Genomic DNA, 22989 nt, shown 5'->3' on the forward strand with positions numbered 1-22989 from the left:
ACACAGAGGACGGCAAGAAACGGCAAACTCTTATTCACTGAAGCCCCAAAGCTTTTGGAGGCTGGACCACAATGAGCGACCCTATCTTCAGGCAGGCTGTGTAGAAGTGGGCCATCCGCATTAGTGAAGTTCTTAGAAAGCCTAAAGTGAACTATTTATCCAAACATGTTTATTTCTGAAGACTCAAATGCTTCCACTGTCTTCATATCACATCAAAGGGAATGAGGTAGTCTGACCAGCAGGGTCACTTACCGACATCAGTGGCCAAGGGCTGAAGGTTGCTGGCATCCTGATAGCTTTGCACTGAGACCAGCATAGGACACTCACCTGGTGCGGCCACATGGCCATCTTGCACATAGGCAGGGTCTCACCCTGAGTGCTGTTAAAGCATGCACATCCACACTGTGACCAGGAATGCATGGTCTGGTGAGAAGACAGGTGGGAAATGACTGAGCAATTATCCTAAGCTGGACTACCTTCGTGAGATCTGTTGTTACACACAAACTGCAAAATCCTATGGTCACATGGCCTTGAACACCCAATCCCTTTTTAACTTGACAGCTAAGCAGGGTCAGGCCTGGCTTAGTACTTGGATGGGAGACTGAAGAATAAGAAGCTTTGAATCCTAGTGATTCTCATGGAGAATTTACCAAGCTCTGGAGAGAGAGTATGGGTGCATATGTGCACACATGTGTTCATACAAAGCAGCCTCAGTCCCCAAAGCTAGCCCAGCCCTGAGCTTCAGTTTCCCTTAAAAAAAAAAAAAAAAAAAAAAAAAATCACAAACACGGGACTGCCAATGCTAACCACAAAATGTCAATGGAATAAAACAATGTGAACAGTGGGCCCTAAATTGCCTGTGAACCCTCATGACACACTAGGAAAGCTCTGTTTACACAGAGATAAGGATCAGGATGGGGAAAGACTACAGAGAGAGGTGAGCAGGGAGAAGGGACTGGGGGTGAGGGTTCTACAAACCATTTATGTGCTCAGGAATTCATTAGCCTGCAACCATGGCAATGCAGTTGGATTCCATGGCCCTAACAGCTCCTTGCTTCCATCTTCTCAGTCAGCTCTTCAACGAGGATAACTGCCTCCTCCTGCATCTGCCTCCAGTACCTCTCCCACGTCCGCTTCACCTCGTCCTGCTTCCTCTTTCCCAAAGTGCCCATGCCTGAACCCAGACCCACTCACTGCCCACCTGCTGACTCTCCCATCTCCCATCTCTCAATTCCCAATCCCTCTTCACTTCTCACAAATACTTCTCACAGTTCACAAAGAACTTCCTGTTACAGGCTTCTATCCTCTCTGTGCCCACTTCCCAGGAGCAGAGGGGAATGCTTTCTATTACAGGGCCTCCCATCTCTTGGGCACTGCTCTTTGACAAGCTCAACAAAGATATTTGGGTGATCAAAGCAGCAGGCAGGAGGCCCAGATGCCTGGTTCCCAAGCCCCTCCATTCTACTTACAGATGACTCTCCAGCAATCCACCCCTCCCTGCCACATCCACACCCTCTGATCTTTTTAAGCTTCGGTGCCCTCATCCTCAAGATGGAGCTTGTCACCTCCAGAACACAAAGGGACGGTGTGTATGACACACATCTGGCTCCTGCTGAGGAAGGGACTGTCCTTTTTGCTCAAACTCTCCAGGACCCCCAGAGCCAACCTCCCTAAGTGAGTGACTTGCTGGCTCCTTTGTAAGCATGGAAGGATCAAATCCATGCTCACCTTGCAAATAAAGGCCTCAGCAGGCTACTCATTCCCAAATAGCCTTCCCACTGTGAAGTCAGTCTACAAACTATTTGTCAGGGATTCCTAGGCCCTCATTCACCAGACTCATTTCTTAATGACACACAGCAGAAGCCTGTGAGTATGTAAAAAGGTCTCTGAAGCAGTTCTGGGTCAGAGGAGTACTCGCCGCCATATTGGCTATCTTCTACCCTTCACCCTGCCTTGCTCCCTTCATCCCAACCACCAGCTACTGCTCTGGATCCTGCCTGCTTGGCTCCCTCACCTCATCCCAAGGCTAGTTAAGACACTGGAGGGCAGGCTGTGCTGTGAGAGGCATAGATGTCAGAACCCGGATGAGGGAGCTTGCAGCTCATCCCTCCTCCCCAGGCAGCCCTAGGCCTAGGCTCCCCTGACCACAGCCCGAGACAGCCCCCAAAGGCTGTGAGGCTCTACTTTTGACTCTGTAATATTCTCTCATTACTGATCTACAAAGCCCCAACACCACCTGGTCTTCTCACTAGAACCCCATTTGCTATATCAGGTTGCCACAAACCCCAGGGCTACCTTTAGTCCTTCCCCCACAGAGTCAAGTACGGACATGGGTGTGTGAGGCCTACAGGAGACTCTGGCACTGGAAATGCTTCCTTGATGCTACTCACAGAGGTAACCAAAACCAGGAGACTCACTCACCCAGAACTACAGGTGTCCACTATGAAACTGAGCCTACCTCCAAGACCTAGGAGAGAGACATAGCCAGAGCCAAAAAGCAAGGAAAGAAACACATGGGCAGGAATTGAAGAAGAAAGTTGGGCCCAGGTGGGGTCTGAGGAAATTCCTGGGAAATTACCTGATGGAGGACCTGGACACCTGGCCCCCCGGCCTCCCCATTCCCCTGCCCCTCTCATTCTCGAGGGAGTTCCCATCCCATAGGCTGAAGAAGCAAGCACCAGGGTGAAAGAATGACGCTTTTCTTCACACCCAAGGGAGATGGGTCCTTGGTATCTGTCCCCACAGCAACACTACGTGAACCTTGGTTTCCACAGTACTCAGAGACGAAATGTACTAAAGCTGTAAGTGAAGGAAGAATTCATTGAGTGGACCTGGGAAACTAGGCACCTTTGAAAAGGTCACAATCGGGAGGTTAAGCTCTTCCAGAGGCCCTGGGTTCAATTCCCAGCACTTACATGTCAGCTCACAACTGTTTGAAATTCTAGCTCCAGGAGATTTGGCATTCTCACACAGACACATTTGCGGGCAAAACGCCAATGGACATAAAATACACATAAACAAATCACTAAAAATAAAAAAAGAAAGAAAAGTCATTTTGGTCCCAAACAAGTGACTCAGAAACTTCTGGAACATGTACTGTAAAAGCTTAGCCTCCAGCTTCCTATCTCAGGCTCCCGACTTAACCTTGGGAGGCCCCCCTTTTCCCTTCTATCCCCAAAGGCAAGTTCTAGGCACGATTTCATGTCAAGATCATGTTCCCCTGGGATGCAAAACTCTTATTACACATTTTTATTTTATAAACATATATGTATATATTATTTTTATTGCAGGGCTGGGGATTCAATTCTAGAGAGGCCAGAGCATGCGAGGCAAGCAATCCACCACTGAAATATTTTTATTCTTGAGTTACTACTTTTACCTTTTTTCCTATTTCCAATTAGGGATCTTATTTCTTTGCAGTCCTGGTCTCTTTAAAGACCAGTAATCTTGAATTCAAAACTGATCTGTAGGGACCTACCCTGTGGCTATATCTTATCTGGATCCTTTTCCTAGGGCAGCTTCCAAGTTAAGTTTCTTGCTGAGTGGAGAAGATGAGGCCCAGAGTGACATAGGCCTGAAGTATTATTAACACAAACCTCAGAGCCAGGGCCCTCAAATGGGATGATAGTGTTTTCCTCTACTGATGAATAGAGACCCAGAGACTCTACAAGCTGTGCCTTCTGCTGAGATGTGGGTGATGACCACAGTCAGAAAGAGTACTTTTCCCCAGTAGACAAGAAAGAGAAGCCAGGATCCTGCTCTCAGGCTAAGGAGAAGATCCCCACCGCCATGTGGGGGCCCTGGTCAGTGAGTCAGCACACCTGGCCTCACTTCTGCTGCCAGTGATCAGCAGCTGCTTATCTGTAATTCCTTCCCTATGACCTGGGGGCTCTGAGCTAGACAGATGCTCTCCCAGGCCCTTGCTGAGAAGGCATAAGTAGAGAATCTGGCAGAAGAGTAGAATATACCAGACACGGCTCAGTGCTGGCCAGTTTCCACAGGCTGGCAGTGGCTTCCGTCTGAATGAACTTCAGGTATACCTTGTCTATCCTGGCCCTTAGCCGGTCACCTCTTTAGGCTGATACCACACCAGCCTTAGCTTCCACCACACGGAGCTGAAGCAAGAATCAGGTCCCTCCACCAACCAAATAACCTGCAGGCAAACCTTCCTGGACCAAAACCAGGAGACAGCTCCCCCTGTAATCTGGTCACTGGTTTGCTGACCCCCTAGGGACACACTATCACTCAAGTCTGCTCCCAACTAAACCTAGAGTCTCTACCATGACAAGGCCCCACTCTCCCCATCTCAGCACTCTGGTCAGGCCCAGACTTAGGGAAGGACTGCTCAATTTCACTAGAAGATGCTTTTTGTACCCCAAAGTCTCTTAACAAACAGGTCTGTCCAGGTGTGGTCAGAAGTGGGGGAGGCTTTCTGTGCTCTGTTCTCTGATTTGTTTCTGATTTGCTCCTCAGTGAACACACACTGGGGAGATGCACCCAAGGCCAGGGAGCCTGGCAAGAAGAAAAAGGAAGAAGTTCTTGTTTATTGGAAGGTAGGTAATGGTTCAGGATATGTCCTCAAGCCCCAAATGCTGCCAGACCTACCTGTCCTAACCAATCTCCAATAGCAATGGCTATGGACATCCTCCCCCCAAAAAACTGTCCACAAGCAGAGACACAAGCTGAAGCCACCAACCCAGGAAGCCAGGACAGCAGTAACAGGTGTTCACAGGAGAATCCCCAGCACCCAGGAAAACAAAAAACAAAAACAAAAGCTGAGTGGTGGTGGTGCACACTAATCCCAGCACTCAGGAGGCAGAGGCAGTTGGATCTACGTGAGTTCAAGGACAGCCAGGGATATACAGAAATACTGTCTTGAAAAAACAAAACAGCAAAAACAACAACAACAACAAAAAACAAAAACAAAAACAAAAAAACCATGCTGATACACCTATAACCCCACAGGTTCTAGCCTGGTGCTGAGCCATGCAGAAAACTGTGAAATTTAACTGAGTATGGTAGCCCACACCTGTAATCCTAACACTTAACACATGGCAGGTAGAAGTAAGAAGGATCAGGTGTTCAAAGTTACCCTCAGCTACAGAGAGACCATTTTGGGCTACATGAAACCCTGCCTCAAAATAAGAAATCATTTAAAAAAAAAAAAAAAAAAAAAAAAAAAACTGTGAAATAGGTTCCTATCTGACCCAGAATGGGAAAATAGAAAGAACGTTGTACCAAGACCTAGAAAAAAAAAGAAAAACCCAGCAGAGGCCATGTTCTCCTCTAAACAGCTGGGAGGCAATGGAATAGCCCCTCAAAGTTCTCTCATCAGAGGTACCACTGGGGTCACTGTAGGCTATGCCCCAATCCCAAACAGACAATGACAAAGGCTTTAGTAAAACAGAAGCCGCAGTGAGACGTGGGGGGAGCCAGAAGAAGCCTGATGGCTGTCACTGGCCACTTCCCAGCTCTCGAGTCATATACAGAAAACTGGAAAGCATGAAGTAAAATACAGAATGCATTGATGCACATCTCTGGGCAGCCCTTCGTGGGATGACCAGATAAACCCAGGCCAGAATCGCAGCCCATCTTCTGGCTGTCTTTCATAGCACTTGGTGGGAACACAAATTAGCAAAGCTGAATCTGAGTCTTCCATCCGCTCAGTAGAAGTGGCGCACTAGGACACGGCACCACGCTCCACACCTCAATGGCTAAGACAACTGTCCCAGCTGTGTCCCCACTTCCTGCCTTCTATGGGAGACGACCCCCCACACCCTTACATCACCTATCTGATACTCTGAGCTCTAAGGAAGAAGCAGGGTATCTGATAACCACGTCTTCCTCCTTGCAGCTCTTCACCTTACCTAACAAGCTTTCACCCCTGTTCCTTTGGATCTTGATAACAGCCATTCCTACATTCAGGGCAGACGGGATCCCCATTTGACTGAGAGCACTGAGCTCCCACAAGTCAAATACCATCTGGAGTTAAGCAAAGACAGCTAGTGATCAGAATTTGCCACAAGCAGTCTCTTGACCTGGGTCACTGAGGGAATGGCTGGACAAGACTTTCTCCACACCAAAACTCCAAGGTGCTGTCACCTACTCCAACTAGGCACAGGTGGCTGAGTGGCCCCGAACCACGATGTTTTGTTTCCTTTCTCTAGGATGGTCATATACCATATGACATCGGGGTGTACACTCCCAGGGGCTAAGAGGTGGTCCTTCTGGAGTGTCAACTGGGACCCCAAGGCCACTCAGGACATGTTTGACTCAGGACATTAAAAGCAACGCCACCTGGGTGAGACCTGGCTGGAAGAAAAGGCACGCCATAGATAGGGAGGAGTGTGGGACTCACCTCCCTCAGCAGCTGCATCCCTTCCAGCTCATCCTGCTGCTGTTGGGCCACAGTGACCCCCAAGACAAGCGTGTGCACAACACAGGAGACCACAGAGATGATGACGATGGGGCTGAGGCTGAGGGGCAGCGTTATGAAGAAGGAGAAGACAAAGAAGGCCTGCCAACCCACAGTGTCACTGGCTGCGTGGGCACGTGAAAAGTTCAGGCCCAGGTAGGAGAAAATCTGGGCTGTGATGAGCAGCCAGAGCAGGTAGGGTACCACTTTGCGACTCACTCGGTCCGGGAGCAGCCCCTTTTTGCAGAGCACAAAAAGGATGATGTCCAAGACCAGACCCACGCCTGCCACCATGAGGGGCGCCAGCTTGTCACTGGAGAAGACCACCGCACACATCACTACCACGTAGCAGTCAAAGAGGGCCGCAAAGACCACCAGCACCAGCAGTGTCTCATGGCGCTGCCTTTTGAAGTAGGTCTGGTAGAGGTTCTCCAAGGACTCAGGCACGAAGGTCAGCCGCATAAATCGAGGCAGGCACAGGCAGGACCCCGAGTTCCGCACAGAAATTTCATGGGTCCGGCCAACCCCGCGGTCGGGGTCAGAGGGCAGGCTGACCGAGTACTCGGCTGAGTACTCTGCCGAGTACTCGGGATCGGAGAAGCCCTGGTTCCTCGGCATGTTGGCTGGTGGCTGCTTCTAATGAGGGAGGGAGAAGTCCAGGTCAAGCCACTTCACCAGGGCTTCCTAAGACCTGGGAAAGGCGGGGAGGCTCTTCTTGGCGTCCAACTGGAGCTGGAATGCTTAGTGGGTTCCCAGGACACAGGTGGCGCCGATCATCTGCAACTTAAAAGGGCATGGCTAAGCAGAAGCGCCTCTTTCCTTGCCACCCACCCTACCCCCATACAGATCCATGCTACACAAGCCTCCAACACCATAGCCTCCCAAGCACGCCCACACACTCAGTCCGGTCCACACCAGACACCCAGTTTCCTGCGTCGGGTTTCTGGAGGGGCCTAGCCATCTATCTCCCCATCCCTCACGTGCCCGGCTCTATTCCTGACTTCCTCACCCAAATTCCCTCCAGGCCCACTGCCTCCAAGCTGAAAATAAAACGTGCCTGGAAGGAGCCGGGGCGGTCCTGGGGATTCCCTCGTCTTCCTTCTGTTTACTTCCTTTTCCCCCACCCACCCCAGGGAGAATCCAGCCCCTTCCCAACCTCGGGCTCTGCAGCCTCCTGGAAGCCCGGCCCTGGATCCTGGCTTGGCGCTGACCTGTGCGGGAACTCGGGAGCCGCGCGCTCCGGACCCCGGGCTGCGGAGCCCGGCCAAGCGGGCTTCAGCGAGCCGCAGGCTGCTTCCCGCAGTGCCGCCGGGCCAGCTCGTCCGCCCGGAGCCTGTGCGCGGGTCCCCTCGCGGTCAGGCCCCGGGTCGGGCGGGGAGAGGCGCGGGGCTGCGGCTCAGCATCCGTGGGCGCAGAGGACGGCGGCGGCGCACGCTGCGGATGGCGGGCCCAGGCCGGGGCAGCCTGCCAGCATCCTCTCTCCGCACGCAGGGAGAGCCAGCCGAGTCCGTGCGCCGCGCTCTGCACACCGATTCACACGCGCCGCAGGCCCCAGGAGGCGGGCGGCCCCTCCCCGCCTTGTCGCCGCCTCCTGGGCGCGGGGTAGAGAGGCACCTTCGCTGTCCCCGGTGTCCCCCCACTTGCCAGCGCCCGGCTGCGTGGAAACGCCGCCGAGTAGGTGGCAGACAGAAAGGGGCGAGGCGAATCCACGCCTTGCCCCGGACAGGCCGTGTTACGGGAAGATCAAAGCCCAGGACGTATCCTCCCGGCAGGTGAGGCGTGCTGGGGCACCCCGTCGCCCTTCTTCTACCCTGGCTTCCTTCCGGGGACAGGAGAGGCCCTGGTTGAGGTTTGGGGGCCGCTCCCCGAGTGGGCGCGTCCCGTCTCAGTGTCTCCGCCCACCCTGGCAGCCCAGACGTCAGGCGTGGGGCTTGATCTCTCCTCGAGGGAATATGCAGCCGAACCTGGCGACAAAAGGGGACTGGAGTGCCTTGGTTGGTACCTGGCACGTGGACCTGAAAGAGGCCTTGCTTCACGAAGATCTCCAGTGCACATCCTACCAATTGAGATGTGTTTGAGTTCTTCCTTAAAGATGCAAATGCTCCCTTTGAATCTCTGTCTCCTAAGCCATAGCATCAATTATTTTCCTTGAATTTGACAGAACACCTTGTTAGGAGTAAAGTCGCGATTTTGGAAGAAAATGTGCTCAGGGGACTGAGGATAGCCCTCAGCATTAAGGGATCAGTTTTGGTGGCAGCTGAAGATAAGGAAAAACAGCCGTGGGGGATGGGGGATGGCCAGGGACAGCCTATCATGCATGGATAGGTGTCTGTTTAGAACTTCAGACATACATTCACAACATCCAGGTAATTGGTCTGCCATTGCTGTGTGTATGGGTGTCCCTCATATTGTCTGACAAGATCGTCACCCACCCACGCCCTGCACCCTCCCCACACCCCTTCCAGGTGCTTCAGCCCACACCCCCGAGGGCTCAGATTAGAAAGGCAGAGCAGAATAACTTCAAATATAGACAGAGGGTGCTCTGAATAAAGCACCACCCCATCATTTTAAGTTGTTTGGGGTCCATAAATTTATTTTAACTTGTTACATAATGGTAAAGGACATGGTTTTTTACTTTTAACAAAGGAACACAATGATTAAAAGAAGAGAAAAAAGAGAAAAAGGAAAAGAAAACAGCTGCTAGGCTATGAACCCAGTAGAGTTTCTGACCAACATCCTCAAGACCTGGGACTCAGTCCACAGGATTGAATCCCAGCATTATAGACCAGAAGTATTAAATGCCTGTGATCCCAGCACCCAAAGTTCAAGGTTACCATAGCTGCATTTCAAGGTCACCCATAGTGGTATATTAAGTTTGAAGCCTGGGCCTTGTGGACCTTGTCAAAAACAAAACAAAACAAAACAAAAACATTAGAGTATGCCTGAACTGCTGGAAACGCAGCTAGTGACAGAGAATGTTCCTTGTACCAGGTCTAGGCTCAGTCCCCAATGCCTACCGTGGTTAAGAGCACTTGCTGTTCTTACAGAGGATCCAGGTTTGGTTTCCAGCACCCACATTGAATGGGTCACAATTTGTAACTTTAGTTCCAAGGGATCTGGCACCCTCTCCTGGCCTTCCTGACCTTCAAGAGCACCAGACACTCCAGAAGCATGTGCATACACATACACACACTGCACATATATACAGGCAAGCAAAAAAACATACAATTTTTTAAAGAAAACATTTTAAAGGCTTATAAATACCATGTTAGGGTTTATTTACTTATTTAGTTTAGCTTTTTGAGATGATTTTTCCATGTAGCCCTGGCTGTCCTGGAACTTGTTTCATAGACCAGGCTGGCCACAAACTTAAGAGATCTGCCTGCCTCTGCTTCCTAAATTCTGGGATTAAAGGTATATACCACCACACCTCACAGGATTTGTTTTGACACAAGGACACTCATATCACATCTCTGAGTCTCCCCAGCCTTGGGGTCCTCACCAATCCTTCATGAGGCAAGGCCATGCCACATACCTGGATCCTCTGGAGGTCTTTCAATACGTCCTATGTCCCAGCCCTGACCCTCCACACTGTTTGGTTTAAAGGTTTATTTATATTTTCTGTGTATGAGTCTTCTGCCCCTGTGTAGGTACATTCACTGTGTGCATGCCCAGTGCTCAAAGAAACCAAAGGGAGGCATTGGATCCCTGGGAACAGGAATTAGGGACAGATGTGAGCCACCACATTGGTGCTGGAAACTAAACTTGGGTTCTCTGCAAGAGCAGCCAGTGTCCTTAACCACTGAGCCATCCCTCCAGCCTCTTCACCCAGTTTTGTGAAGGGAGAGAGCTCCATGCAGAGACACTCCTGATCTCTTCCTTGCTGTCTACTCATTGTCCTTCCAGAATCCTCCAGTGCACCTTACCAATTGTTATAGGAACCGGTTTACCTGACATGTTCTAAGAGCCAGGTGGACATTAGAAGAACTGGCCTCATCCTCTGGCTACTGCCAACTCTACCAGGCACCACATCTACCAAAACACAGACCCTCAGTTATATACCATTCACAGTTGCAGTGACTTTACAAGGACACGGGCCTGTCAGGTTGGGAAGGGGGGATCTGACTGGGCCTGAAAGGCACGAATCATAGGTACCTAGAGCCATGTGGCCAATGCCCAACAACAGGAAAGCTGAGGCCTCCCTGGCAGTTAAAGGCATGAGGTGAATATTTCCACTCAGAGGAGCTGCTCACTGCCACAACCCACCCATGAAGGAGATCAAGAACTCGCCTGTGTGAGCCACGATGCCTCCCAGGGTCCCTCCACTAGCATAATAGACACTCTAGCAGAGTGAATGGGTGAGTCCCTGAAAGAGATGGCACTGTGTGTAAAAGCACTGGCTGCCCCCAACGCAGTCACTTGGCTTTCTTCTCTGGTACTACAAAGCATTCAGGTCAAAGACATTTAAGACTAATCACTCTTGGGTCTACAGATGTAGTTCAGTGGGTAGAGTACTTGTTTGGCATGCATGAGGCTCCAGGTTCAATTCCCAGCATGGTATAAACCAGGTATGGTAGGCACACACCTAAAATCTCAGCATTCCAGAGGCAGAGGATCAGAAGCCCAAAGTTGTCCTCAGCTACAAATCAAGTTAGAGGCCAGCATGGACAACATGAGATGCTGTCTCAGTAAAATAGTAACTGTCCTCGAGGAGGGAGTGGGTAGAGCACTTGTCTAACGTGTGGCATGTGAGGCCCTGGGTTCTATTCCCACTCCCACCAGGCCGAGTGACCAGAGTGGGCTTGTGGGGTGGTATTTTTCAGCAGTCCATTGTGTTCTGGCCAGGACCTGGCCGACAGGCTTAAATTCCATCATTGAAGGCTGTAAGTCTGACTTTAAATGCCAGGGTGACTTGTTCCTCACACATATCCACAGGAAAACCAGAACTGTGGATGTGGGCTGAAGCCAAGAGGGAGTCCCAAACCCCATGTCATCCCAGCCTCAGCCCTATGGGGTAGTCTTTGCTGAATTTCTTTGCCTGGTTCAGGACTGGCATGATTACTGAGAATTAATTGTTATTGGATAAACAAGAGTAGTTTGCCCCGCCCCCCAGGGGACATGGTGGCTCCTGAATGCAGCAAACAATAGGCCAGAGCAGAACTCTGGTATCCCCTGGGCAGGAGGTGGAGGGAGGGGAAAAGGATCATGAATCCCCCTGGGACCAGGCACCAGGAGGGCCCTGAGGGCAGGCATCCAGAGCCTGCCAGGTGGTTTAATTAGAGAAACCATTTCTGGGAGGAAGGGGGTTGGGGTGCCAGGAAAACAGTAGAGTTTGTGGGGCAAGGAAAAGTAAGGGATCCTGCTGGTGACACCTCAGACATCACTAGAGGGTGGTCTTCCATCCACTGCCCTGCTCTAGGAGCTCCTGGTGTGTGTGTGTGTGTGTGTGTGTGTGTGTGTGTGTGTGTGTGTACATGTGTGTATCTGCGTGTGCATCCATGGGTGGTGGTGGGGGTGATTCCTAGTTCTTCCAGGCTTTCGTGAGGCTGAGTAGTAGATTTGTGTGTGTGTGTGTGTCTACACGTGTGTGTCTACACGTGTGTGTATCTGTGTGTGTGTCCATGTGTGGTGGTGAGGGGTAATTCCTAGTTCTTCCAAGCTTTCGTGAGGCTGAGTAGTGGCACCTGGGCAGGAACTGAAAGAGCCCAAGCATTTGGCAAGTGCATTTGTTGGGATGACAGCAGACAGTGGGTAGGGAAGAAGTGGGCCTGACCCTAGAGTGTCCCCTGCAGGGCTCATACCCATGCTTAGCTGCCAGCAGCCCTGGGGCTTGGATCCTGTTACCTGGAGGAGAGAAGCACTTGGCCTTTACAGTAGCTTTCAGGCTATCTAGAGACTTGGGTCCTTCTCTGCCTCCCATGTGTCAGTGTTGCTGTGGGGCAAAGTCTGTGTCTTAAGGCATCAATTGCTGGGATAAAACACCAGGACCAAAAGCAATGAAGCTGGTGGTGGGGTTTTAGCTTACTCTGTTGCTGAGAGAAGTCAGTCTAGCAACTCAGACAGGGCAGGGACCTGGAGGCAGGAGCTGATGCAGAGGCCATGGAGGAACGATGCTTACCTGCTTGGCTTTGCTCAGCCTCCATTGTTATACTACCCACGACCAGTTGCCCAGGGTTAGAGCCACCCACAGTGAGCTGGGTCCACCCACAAGAATAATCAATCACAAAAATGAGTTGCAGGTCAATGGGGAGGGGGGTCCTTTTCTCCATTGACGTCCCCTCTTCCAAAATGACTCTAGTTTGTGTCAAGTTGACATAAAAGCAGCCAACACAGACAGACTAATCCCCAGACAAGTTCACTGCAGACAGGAAAATGTGAAACAAGTTTGCTGGCAGGCCATGCTTGGTAGCTCATGGCCTCTCTTCATGGAGACCAAGGCAGATTCAGGCCAGCCTGGGCAACATGGCAAGGCCATGACAGGGTATTGAGGGGAAGGAGTACAAAATGGCTGGCAAACCTACACAGAGCGTGTCAGTGGGAGCCCATCCACCTCACAGCCAGATGGTGAGATGCTCTGGCCACTCTGACCCCCAGGGCCCGTGAGAGACTGGACCAGGCCGCCATCAGCCTGTGTCCGCTCCCTGACTCCATTTTGTTACAGCTCTTGACTCCGCTGCCAATTCTCCCTGGCGGCACCAGCCTGTGGTCTGTGTGTTCTCACTTGTCACTCTGTCCCCCTCTGTGTCTTGTTACTTCTGATTTTGTGTTGATTCCTGGGCTACTATGGACACACGTGGGCACATGCATGTGGAAGAATTCGAAAAAAGCGAGCATGTGCTTTCCTGTGTGAATAGAGGAGTGTCGGTGAGCAGGTGTGTGCGTACGCAGATGAGTATGTGTGAGCATGCGCATGAGTTAGTGTGTGTGAACAGGTGTATGTCTGACGTGTGTTAGCATGCAAGCGTGTATGAAGGCATATGTGAGCATGACTGAGAAAGCATGTGTGAGGGCGAGAGACCGTGTGTGAGCACGGGACTGTGCGTGCCTGGAGGTGAGCATGTCAATCACTGAGGGTTAGTTAGATGTGAGAGAGCATGTATGAAAGCATGTGTTCTCCCCTCTCACAGGGGGTGGTACTTCTAAGGCCCCTGTTTTACAGATAAGGAAACCCCACTCAGAGATGTACACAGCTTCCCTGCGGTTAGGTTCACTTGCCCCCGTGTATCTGAGGCCTAAGACCCGGCTTCTCACTGACAGCCAGGAAGGCTAGAGACTTCCTGATGTGGGAACCAAACACCATTCTGCTGCCCAAATGGAGACCAGGGAGGTGAGACTCAGAGAGGAAGGAACAGGCCCAGGAGCTCAAACCACTGTGAATGCTGAGTCATCCTGAGGCCTCTGTGGGAATGTCACTGTTTCCAAAGTGCTCCAGCCAGGGCCCATGGGAAGAGCCTCCATAGACATGCATACTAACAAGCCTCTACAAGCCTTCTGGGAGAAAGGGAGAGCAGAGGAGGAGCCTAGGACAGCAAAGGGGGCTGGAAACGGCCTGGCTGAGAGCAGATGAAGGGTCACCCTAAAAGTCCTCTGTGGGCAGAAAGTCACCTCTCCCAAGCCAAGCCTAAGAGCTGAGGCAAGTCAGACAGGGACTCTAAAGAAGAGCTGTCCCAAGCACCTTCTGAGGTAACAAGAATCTAAATGTCCAGACAGGAGAGATTGCTCAGAGGTTCAAAACAAAACAAAACAAAAAACAGGCTTCTCTTTCAGAGGACCCAGGTTTGATTCCCAGCACCAACATGGCTACCCATAACCATCTGTAACTCCAGTTCCAGGGGATTCTATGACCTCTTCTGGCCATTATGGGCAGCAGGCACACCAGTGGAGCAGAGACATACATGCAGGCAAAATACTCACACACATAATATTAAAAAAAAATAAACCTAATATCCAAGTTGTCACACACACATACCACACACTCACACACCACACACACCACCACACACACACCCCACACACAAACAGTACACACCACACATACCATACATACACCACACACCAGAGAGAGAGAGAGAGAGAGAGAGAGAGAGAGAGAGAGAGAGAGAGAGAGAGATACTCTGCCTCATTTCAGGAACCAAGAGCCATCTTTAAACCAGAACTTCATCTCTCTTTTCCCTCCCCAGGCTCTACATCCCAGCAAGATGATCCTTCCAAGTTTATGGCAGATGTCATTTAAAGATGGAGTAAGCCGACCCTTCTCTCTAGGTAACAGAACAGAACCACCCACCTTCCTGGGTACTCTAATAATCTTCTTACATTTTGATGTTCATGTGTGAGGGCTGGAGGTCACTTTCATGTGTTGCTTTTTTTGTTCATATTTGCTTTTTGTTGTGTTGCTTTGGGTTTTTGATTGCTTATTTGTTTGTTTTTGAGGCAGGGCCTCTCTATGTAGCCCTGGATGGGCTGGAACTCATTATGCAAAGAGCAGGCTGGCTTTGAACTCATGGAGGTCTGCCTGCCTCTTCCTCCTGTGGGCTGCAATCAAAGTTACAGGCCACCATGGTAGGCTCTCATTTTTGAGACAGGATTTCTCACTGGCCTGAGGCTCATAAGGAAGGCCAGGCTGACTAGCCCCAGAGATCCTCCTGTCTCCACCTCCCAGTAGCTGGGATAGCAAATGCTTTCGGGTGTTTGTTTGATGTGGGATCTAGGGGTTTAATTAAGGTCTCCATGTTTCCAAGCTCTTTGACTGAACTTTCTCCCCAGGTGCTATAGGGTCATACAGAACAACCACATGTCACCTTCCCTTTGCCAGGGTCCTCAGGTACCCTCAGTCACTGATTTCCTTTGGAATCTGTAGTGGTTTGTATGGTGACTCCCAAATATGCCCACATTGAAACCCCAGGAATCCATGGTTGAACTGCTTTGGGGAAAGGGTCTTTGCAGGTGTAATTAAGTAAAGGATCTGGAGATAAGATCACCTGGATCGCTTGCAAAGGCCCCAAAGTAGTGACAAATGTCCTTTCAAGAGGTTGTGGGACAAAGGTTAAGATTGGCAGGATGTAAGTACAAGCCAGGGACTCTAGGAGCCACTAGACTCTGGAGGATGCAAGAAGGCTTTTTCCTGTCAGGCCTCCAGAAGGAACAAGATTCTGAGAAGCTAGGAGTTAGACAGACTCCCTGGTAGGCAGACAGATAGGGAGAGAGGCAATGGATAGGTAATAAGAGTGGTGAACTTGCTAGATGGCCAGCCTCTTCCTTACCCCCCTGACCTGAGATAAACAGCACCAAAAAAAAAAAAAAAAAAAAACCCCGCAAAACTATCTATGTAAAAACCACCAAAACCAAGGCCTTGTAGTTTCTCTCCCATCGTTTGCTCCCTGACGATGGACTGGCTCAACAAGTCCATGGTCTTCAGATCAGGACGTGTTATACAGTAGTTGTGGGCCAATCAACCATCCACCTTGCTTCAAACTGACCAACCCTAAATCAGGGGAGAAAAACTCTCCAGAAGCTTTAAAAAGCTAGCCCTTGAGAGGGACTGGCTTTTCCGGCTTCCCAAGCCCCTCCTCTGCTTTACCGATTCCCTGGGAATCTGCTGTGTATGTTTGTGATCTCACCCCCAGTAAACGTGTGTCTTAACTGCTGAGTCTGTCTGCTCCTGTACGCCCTGTCAGAGAGTTCTGTTGCTACCTGTTGCCCTCGAGTTTCCCCTGCCTTTCAATTCCTTCACTGGCAGAGAAAACAAACTTGATAAAGACTCCTAGAAAGTACCCGTTCTGCTGGATCCCAGGTTTCAAACTGCTAGTCTCCAGAGATGTGAGGCCAAAAAAAATATTGTAGTCTAATGCCGCCCTGTTTGTGTCAACTTGTATGACAGCCACAGGAAACCCAGGCAGGATCCAATTGCACACTCTTCACACCTGTATTTTAACACATGCTGGAATCTGTTAGAATTATAATGGTTATCACCCCACTCCAAGATGCTGAGCCCAGGAACAAGATCTTGATTCTCTTTTATACATGGATTGACAGCCCTGATACTCAACAATGCCTTGTTAAATAAAACTAAAAATCTTGGAAGGTCTAGGGAAAAGCCTGCCTCAGAAGCATGAGGACCTGAGTTCAGATCTCCAGAACCCAGATAAAAAGCCAGGCATGGTGATGAGATTTTGCAGCCCCAGGGATGGTGGGGTGGGAGGCAGGTGCATCCCTAGAGCTTGACAGTTAACCAGCCAAGCCTATGAGCATGTGTATGCATATGTGTGTGCACACAAACATATTCTCTCTCTCTCTCTCTCTCTCTCTCTCTCTCTCTCTCTCTCTCTCTCTCTCTCTCTCTCTCCCATTATAGCTGAGTGTGTAAGGATGAGGACCTGGCTTGGATCTCTAGCCGCCATGTAAACGCCAATCACGGCAGCATGTGCCCAGGACTCTATCACTGACGGGAGAGAAGACAAGTGGATCCTGGAGCTTTTTGGCCAGTCCAGCCAATCAAGGAGCTCCATGTTCAATGAGAGACCCTGTCCCAAAAGACAAAATGAAGAGCAATTGTGGGGAGCGGGTGCGGCGGCCAGCTAAAATGGCGCCTAAGCTTATGAATGGCCTAAGCTTATGAATGGCAACCGCCAAAGCTTATGAATGGCGCCTGCCTAAGTTTATGAATGGTGCCTGACTTCCTCACACTCCGCTGCCGGCTTACACTGCGCAGACTCGCTGTCACGTAGTATCAGGCCATTTGATGTGTGCCAATGGTGTGTGCCCACGTGGCAGGCTCTGAGTGACCAGGCATGGGGATAAAAGGGAAAGTGGAACTGGGATGGGGGGGGGGCTTCCAGAGAGATTGTAAGAAAGGTTCCTGAGTAAACTGTGTTGGGAAGAATCTCCTGTTGTGTCGCTCCTTTCTGCGGGTCGGAACGGGCAGCGACAAGCAATAAAGGAGGGCACTGGATATCGACCTCTGACCTCCATATACACATGCACACATGTGCACATTCACATAGATACACACACAGACAGGAAAAAAGTTAAACTATGTCAGTCCTATCTTCAATTCCAACATAAATACCCCTAGGGTATACTAGGGTATTCCAAAAGAAGGCAAACCCCACAGAGTTTGTATGGGATACTGTTTATAATGAAAATAATTTTTTTGTTTTTTATCTTGGAGGGAAACTGAGTCGTTTAACTGCTAAGCAATTGAATCACTTTTTAAAAGAGATATATTCCTTCTATTTTGTGTGTCTGAGTGTTTATCTGCATGTTTGTGCATCATGTGTGTGCCTGGCACCAGAGGAGACCAGAAGGTGGCATCAGATCCTCTGGAACAGTTACAGATGGTTGTGAGCTGCCTTGTGGCTGCTGGGAACCAAACCTGGGTCCTCTGTGAGAGCAGCAAGTGCTCTTATGGCTGAGCCATCTCTCCAGCCTCAAATCACTATTTTTCTTCTGAAACCATCAGGAATTAATTGTGGGATAGAAGGCACAAACATATCTTTTTAAAAATTCTGTGTATGTGCATATTTATGTGTGGGGTATGTGTGTGTGTGTTAGTGGTTTAATAAGAATGGCCCCTATAGATTCATACATTTAAATATTTGGTTCCCAGTTGGTAGTTGATTTAGGAATGACTAGGAGGTGTGGCCTTGTTGGAGGAGGTGTGGCCTTGTTGGAGGAGGTGTGGCCTTGGTGGAGGTGTGGCCTTGTTGGAGGAGGTGTGGCCTTGTTGGAGGAGGTGTGGCCTTGTTGGAGGAGGTGTGTCAAAGGGGGTTGGCTTTGAGGCTTCATAAGCTCATACCAGTCTTGCTTTCTCTATCTGGCTGCTGATCACAATATAAGCTCTCAGCTACTGCTCTACCACCATGCTTGCCTGCCTGCCACCATGCTTCCCACCATGATGATCATAGACTAACCATTGAAGTGTAAGGAAGCCCCCAATAAACACTTTCTTCTATAAGCCTTGGTTCATGGTGTTTCATCATAGCAACATAACCCTAGCACAGTGTATGTGTATGCACGGAGGACCGAGGTCAACATCAGGTGTCCCCCATCCCTTTCCATCTTTATTTTCTGAGGCAGGATCTCCCACTGAACCAGATGCACATCCTCGTGGCTAGGCATACACATAGGCACTCAGAGAACACAGGAGCTGCAGGGGTGTACTGCCATGCCCGGCTTTCTAAATGGGTTCTGGGGATCTGAATCCAGGTCCTAGTTCCTGTGACTGGTACTTTACTGTCTGAATCAACTGCCCAGTCCCTCCATGTCCATTTCTAAGGCACAAAACAAGATTCCAAGAAGAGAACCAGGTGGAAGCTCCTGGTGACCAGAACTCACACCTCCAGGAAGGTCCTCCTCTCTGCAGAAAGCCCAGAGATGCCCCCCTCCTCCTCTCCCCGAGGGCATTGGAGGATGGATGGACACACACACACACACACACACACACACACACAGCCTCTTTGCAGGTGGAAATACATCCTCCTCCTCCTCCTGCCGTTGTGTCTTTGCGCATGCTGTCCCCTCAGCATTTCCCTTTCCCCCTTTCCCCTAAAACAAACAAAAACAAAAACTACTACCTATCCCAAAGTCACACCCTAGCTCACCAGCTCTGTGTCTCTCTGATCCCCAGGCAGAGATAATTCCCCAGCCAATGTGGCCCCTTAGGAACCCCACTGCTCTTGTCTGTCTCCCTCACTGGGTAAGTTCTCCAAGGTGGAAAATGACGGTGAGTCCCCAGTGCTTAGCCTCATCAGCACCTGGAGGTGTATTCATTTTCCATGGCTGCCCCACACACCACCAGCTTGGCATCTGAGCTGGGACTCTTTTCTGACCATTGAGGTCAGAGCCCAGAGAGGCCCTCCTAGCCAGTTTTAAGGTGTATTGGGGCTGCCTCCCTTTCTGGAGGCTCGGGGACTCCCTTGTCTTCCCTGGCTCCTGGGAGTCCTCACATACCTTCAGTAGTCTGGTCTCTGCAGACACAGCAGGAGAAGGTCTCCTCAGTTCCAGGGAGACCTGAGCTTGTTATCACATGCCTGTACCTCAGCATTTTCAGGGTTGGAAGTAGAAGCAGAGGAATAGGGGGAGTTCAAGGCCAACCTTGACTATGTATCTAGACTAAGGTCAGCCTAAACTACATAAGACCTTGCCTCAAACAAAACAAACAGGCAGACCAAAGGTTCAATTACACTTGGACCCTAGCATTTTTCAAGGTACTAAGGTTTCTTAACCTAATCCCATTCACAGACCACCACCCCCTTTGCCATATAAGACAACATCACAGTTCCTGGAGAGCAGGGTAATAACATTGGGGTGGGAAACTATTCTGCCTAGTCCAGTTGGCTCCTAATATGACATCCGGTCTGTACTTATTAGAGCTAACACTCATCGTAATTCTTCCCATTATAATCTTCCCCAGGGCTAGGGAGAAGACTCACTGGGTAAAGGACCTTGCCAAAAGTGGTGGCCTAGATTCGATTCCCAGAGCTCACATAAAGGTGAAGGAGAGAAAAGACTCCACAAAGCTGTCCTCCAACTTCCACATCCATGCCACGACACGTATGTCCAAACACACCAAGCACATAGACACAATAACATATTTTAAATCTTCCTAAAATGTCTCAATTCTATGCTGTAAGACATGGGTGCTAGCATGTTAAACCTGAGGCATCTTATGAAAGGGAAGACCCTGTAATAGGGTCAGGACAGCAGAAAACTGTGGACAGAACGCACCTGATAGCTCTCCCTTATGTCCCCTTCCAGGTGCCCTTACTCTGTATCCAGATGACACATTCTTCAGTCTACAAATGTTGGTTGGGAGCGAGAGGTCACAGAGTAGCTGAGTGGAAACCTGAGACTATACCATACACCTCGGTTGTCAACTTGACTGGAGCTGGAAGCAACTAAAAGGCTGCAGGGTGCTCCTGGGAGGGATTTTCCACCAAATAACATAAAGTGGAAAGAACCACCTTAATGTGGGGCACCTTCTGGAGGCAGCTCAGATAGAAATGGAAGGAAGCTTTGCTTTGTGCCTGCTTGCTTTCCCTTTTTTTAAAACAATTAAGATTTATTTATTTTATATTGTTTTGCCTGCACATATGTATGTGCACAACAGGTGTACATGCCTGGTGGCCAGGGAGGTCAGGAGAGGTGCTGGGTGCCCTGGAACTGAAGTTGAGAATGGCTGCTATCACCACATAGGTACCAGAGAGCAGAACCCAGTCCTCTGCAGCGGTCCTGCCAGTTCCCTGCCTGCACTCTGGTTGGCAGCTTCATCTATCCTGTTGCTATTGCATTCCTTTGTGGTATCAGAACCCAGCCTCTCCAGGCTTCTAATGTCGACCGAAGACTAGTGACTCTCCAGGAATTCTCCAGGTCTTCAAAGCGAAATTGGGACTGCGAAGACATCTGGCCACATGGATTGAGCAGCTGCCATGTTCTCAGCCCCTCCATACAAGACAGCCATTGTTGACTGCTGAGGATGAATCATGTGATCCAGATCTAATAAATCTTCTTATAATATGTATGTATACATATATGTACACATATACATGCCATCCATCCTAAAGTTCCTATTAGATGCTACAAATCATTTTCCTGAAGCATAGTTCAGACTGTATCCTTTCCTCCAAAATGTTTGCGGTTTTCATCCTGACTACAGATTACACTGTAAAGGCTCCAGTGTCTATGCAGTACCTTGGTGAGGTCTCAGGCTTCTCACCTCACATAATCTTCACAGCAATTCTGGGTGGAAAGTGCAATGACCATGCCCACTTTCTGGATGAAAAAACTGAGGCTAGATTCTGCACTCACCCAAAGTCTTGCAGCCAGTAAAGGGTAATGCACCCACATTCTATCTATGTATCTATTCTAGAGTCTGGTACTCAGGCCTATGACCTGCACAGCATCATCAGCCATTGCTGGAGGAATGAGGGACTCATGCTGTCTAATCTGCTTAGACAGGAAGCAAGATGGCTCTGAACCTGTGGGTCATGGGGAGAGCCAAGCAGAGGACTCGGCAGGAATGGCAGGTGGTGGGGCCTTCACCTTAGCTACCCTGTAAGCATAAATCCATGCATCCTTCCAACCATGGGACTGGGGAAAGTGGCCCAGTCAGAAGGCAGAGACCTAGATAGTTGAGCCACAGCAGAAAAACTCTGAAGCCTGCCCTGAGGGGCTCAAAGCAGCCTGATTTACATACGTTTGATCCAGTGGTGTGTGTGTGTGTGTGTGTGTGTGTGTGTGTGTGTGTGTGTGTGTGACTGCATAGTACTGCTGAGATCTGGTCACAATTCAGTTCCTATTGGTATCTCTGAACCATTCAGGAAGTGTGTCCAGGAACCAGGCAGGTGGGCATAACCACTCTACATAGACTGAAATGGAATTGACAGCTGGGGCCCAAATTTGCATAGGCTTTGATAACTAACATTCCTCTGGACTTCAATTCTATACTCAGGCACCAGCATGTGGGGTGAGCAGACACCTATCTGGAAGTGCACAGCCTGCCTGGGGGTCTAGAATGGTGGAGGAAAAAAGTGGTCATGGAAGTTTGTACAGAGCAGGCAGAGACAGGCAGATACCTGGGCTCCCGGCCACTCAGCCTATTCTTGGTGAGTTCCCAGCCAGTGAGAGTCCTTATCTCAAAACAAGGGGGGGTGAAGATGGTACCTGAGGAGTAACATCCAAGGCTGCCCTCTAGCATCCACATGGCACATACGTGTGTGCACACTTGAACACATACGTGGACCTGCACACATACTCTGACACAGATAGCAAAGAGCCATACCATAGGTGGTCTTGAACACTGAGCTTAAATGTCTCATGTATTTACAGGAGCATCAAAGATTCTTTTGAGCAAATGGCCTGTCCTGCTAACTACATCCTGTCGGAGGATTCACTAGGGATACAAGATGGTTTGGCCATGGAAGAAACTCTGGAGAGGAAGCAAGGTAACATCCACCAGAAGACAGGAGTCCAGAGGTGGCTAATGTGTCCCTGGAGTCCTTCCTCAGAGTTCTCAGGCTTTGCCCAGCAGGCAATGGGCAGGCTTACACACATGTGGAACACGTTAGGGTTTTGTTGAGCATATCTATGCTTTTGCAGAGAGTAACTTCTGTAATTGTGAAGTGACTCGCTTTGACAAAGAAAAAGACAGCGTGCTGCAAGGGGCAGAGGGGAAGAGGAACATGCTGCCTCCTCTTCTGCCATCTCTCTCCATCCCACTGTGTTGTGCAGGGATGCCCAGCCAGACCAGAGAGAGAGAGAGACAGAGACAGAGACACACAGAGAGAGACAGAGACAGAGAGAGACACACAGAGAGAGACAGAGACACAGAGACAGAAACAGATGGAGAGACAGAGAGAGAGACAGAGACATACAGATACAGACACAGACAGAGACACAGAGAGTTTTATTTTATTTTTAAGTGCATTCTTTTTCCCTAGAGTAGACTGCAGGAACCTCGTCTCTCACCTGCTCCCCTCTGATGCTGTGAGCTCTGCAGGCCGCCAGCTCCTGCCAATGGGGTGTGGGGTGCTCTGACTCACAGCCGGGCTGGGGCTCCAGCACCCAGCGCAGGGCTC

General features: G+C 50.0%; 1 protein-coding gene and 1 long non-coding RNA gene across 5 annotated transcripts in view; one reads left to right on the forward strand and one right to left on the reverse strand.

Annotated features, from left to right (window-relative positions):
- The window catches only part of Adcy3 (adenylate cyclase 3), an 84148-nt gene extending 76166 nt beyond the window's left edge, over window positions 1–7982 (reverse strand). For 2 of the 4 annotated variants that reach the window (XM_076942161.1, XM_034513876.2), the window contains exons 1-2: window positions 7572–7982; window positions 6359–7198 (exon numbers count right to left, since the gene is read on the reverse strand). In XM_076942161.1, coding sequence (XP_076798276.1) covers window positions 6359–7033 — 675 coding nt within the window. In that variant the 5' untranslated portion in view covers window positions 7034–7198; window positions 7572–7982. The remainder of the gene's footprint in view (window positions 1–6358; window positions 7199–7571) is intronic. The other 2 variants (XM_034513878.2, XM_076942160.1) reach the window with 2 other exon arrangements.
- LOC143443887 (uncharacterized) lies at window positions 7978–17278 on the forward strand. The gene is made up of 3 exons (XR_013113225.1): window positions 7978–8187; window positions 14596–14677; window positions 16767–17278. It is a non-coding gene; the product is annotated as an uncharacterized LOC143443887 (long non-coding RNA).
- Window positions 17279–22989: the final 5711 nt, after the last annotated feature.

Source organism: Arvicanthis niloticus, chromosome 11, assembly GCF_011762505.2.
Source record: "Arvicanthis niloticus isolate mArvNil1 chromosome 11, mArvNil1.pat.X, whole genome shotgun sequence".
Taxonomy (NCBI): domain Eukaryota; kingdom Metazoa; phylum Chordata; class Mammalia; order Rodentia; family Muridae; genus Arvicanthis; species Arvicanthis niloticus.